Genomic DNA, 1,356 nt, shown 5'->3' on the forward strand with positions numbered 1-1,356 from the left:
ATTTTGTCAATTTAACATTTGTCGTTAAAATAATGATAAAAGATAATAATGCATGATAACTTGTTTACTGTTGATAGTTGATAGTCGTAGTGTCGACGTGTCGTACACTGGGACTTGAGTCTGCGAACAGTTGTAACATGATTAACTAACTAGGTATGTCAGCAACTCAGTGATACGCATCATGTCTACGTCATCCGCCAAGGATTTGTTATCAGTATTAAATAATTGCTTATCAACAACACACAATATTGTAATTTGTAGTAATACAAAATAAATAATTTACACTTTTGACTTTACAATTATTTCACTTAATTAATACCTAATGTATTTATTGTATTACCTAAATAATACCTAATACTATTTACGTCTTGCTGTATGTACTAAGTATTGGACTATAAGTATAGTACTATTGGACTTAAACCATGACAATTAGTACTTTGTCATGACTTAAACTAAATTTGTGATGTAAGTATGTAACTTGTCTATTGGCATCTTGCTAATTGCTAATGAAAATAAATATCTATGATTAATTCAATGCATATTAGGTCAATCAATATATTTAAAAATTACGATACAAATTTTTTAATTTTGTTTTTTGTAGAAATAACTTTGTCCATTAGTTGTTTATTCATACTATTTAACCGTATGAATGTCCTCGTGCGTACCATACATTCTAAGACTTCTACTGGAATATCAATTATATTCTGCAGTTTACTTACTAATATGTCTCTGACATTTTTCATGACTCCTGGAATTGAAAATCAATAAAAACAGCTTTAATATTTTTATAATATATATAATATAATATGCACAGGTACCTGGAGTCTTTCTCAGTGTGTTTTTGGTATGATATTCATTAAAAACAACTTCAAGTACTTTTGCCACTTGTATCATACTTTTTGAAGGCTTAATCAAATTACCTTTTGACATTTGTTCGGTCCAAGAGGAATCAGATCCTATCACATTACCAACTTTTTCGCCTAGACTTGGATATTTGCTCAAAAACTTTCTTGCTACTGAGCCTGTTACATACTCCAAGCAATCTTTTTCAATATCAGACATATGTAGCATAAATAGATTGTACATCAGCTGATGTGGTCTCATGGATTCAAAACCAGGCATAGAGTAATGTTATATTCTGTGGTAATACTAATATCATATATTACTAAATTCCAGAATCCCGCCAAAAATATTGATTAAAATCCTTGGCGGCTGACGTCACATTATAATGGAATAATCAACTTATTACTGTTTCTTCCATGGTTGCGCGTATTAATACTAGAATAAGTAAAGTTGCTGACATACCTAGTTAGTTAATCATGAGTTGTAATACCGTATGAACGTTTGAAGTCCCGC

The 1,356-nt window shown here is 30.4% G+C and overlaps 1 protein-coding gene and 1 long non-coding RNA gene across 2 annotated transcripts; one reads left to right on the top strand and one right to left on the bottom strand.

The window, feature by feature from the left end:
* Positions 1 to 29: 29 nt before the first annotated feature.
* LOC111034500 lies at positions 30 to 1,325 on the top strand. The gene is made up of 2 exons (XR_002604550.1): positions 30 to 465; positions 815 to 1,325. It is a non-coding gene; the product is annotated as an uncharacterized LOC111034500 (long non-coding RNA).
* Positions 531 to 1,131, bottom strand: LOC111034499. The gene is made up of 2 exons (XM_022315765.1): positions 819 to 1,131; positions 531 to 748 (listed from the first exon to the last, which is right to left on the bottom strand). The coding sequence occupies exons 1-2, from the start codon at positions 1,120 to 1,122 to the stop codon at positions 567 to 569; spliced, it is 486 nt and encodes a 161-aa protein (XP_022171457.1). The 5' UTR covers positions 1,123 to 1,131; the 3' UTR covers positions 531 to 566.
* Positions 1,326 to 1,356: the final 31 nt, after the last annotated feature.

This window comes from Myzus persicae, unplaced genomic scaffold (assembly GCF_001856785.1).
Source record: "Myzus persicae strain clone G006 unplaced genomic scaffold, MPER_G0061.0, whole genome shotgun sequence".
Taxonomy (NCBI): Eukaryota; Metazoa; Arthropoda; class Insecta; order Hemiptera; family Aphididae; genus Myzus; species Myzus persicae.

Coding starts and splice junctions, on each gene's coding strand:
- LOC111034499 (XM_022315765.1), bottom strand. CDS start 1,122: ATGCCTGGTTTTGAATCCATGAGACCACATCAGCTGATGTACAATCTA. Junction 749..818: donor CACACTGAGAAAGACTCCAG/GTACCTGTGCAT, acceptor TTTCAATTCCAG/GAGTCATGAAAAATGTCAGA.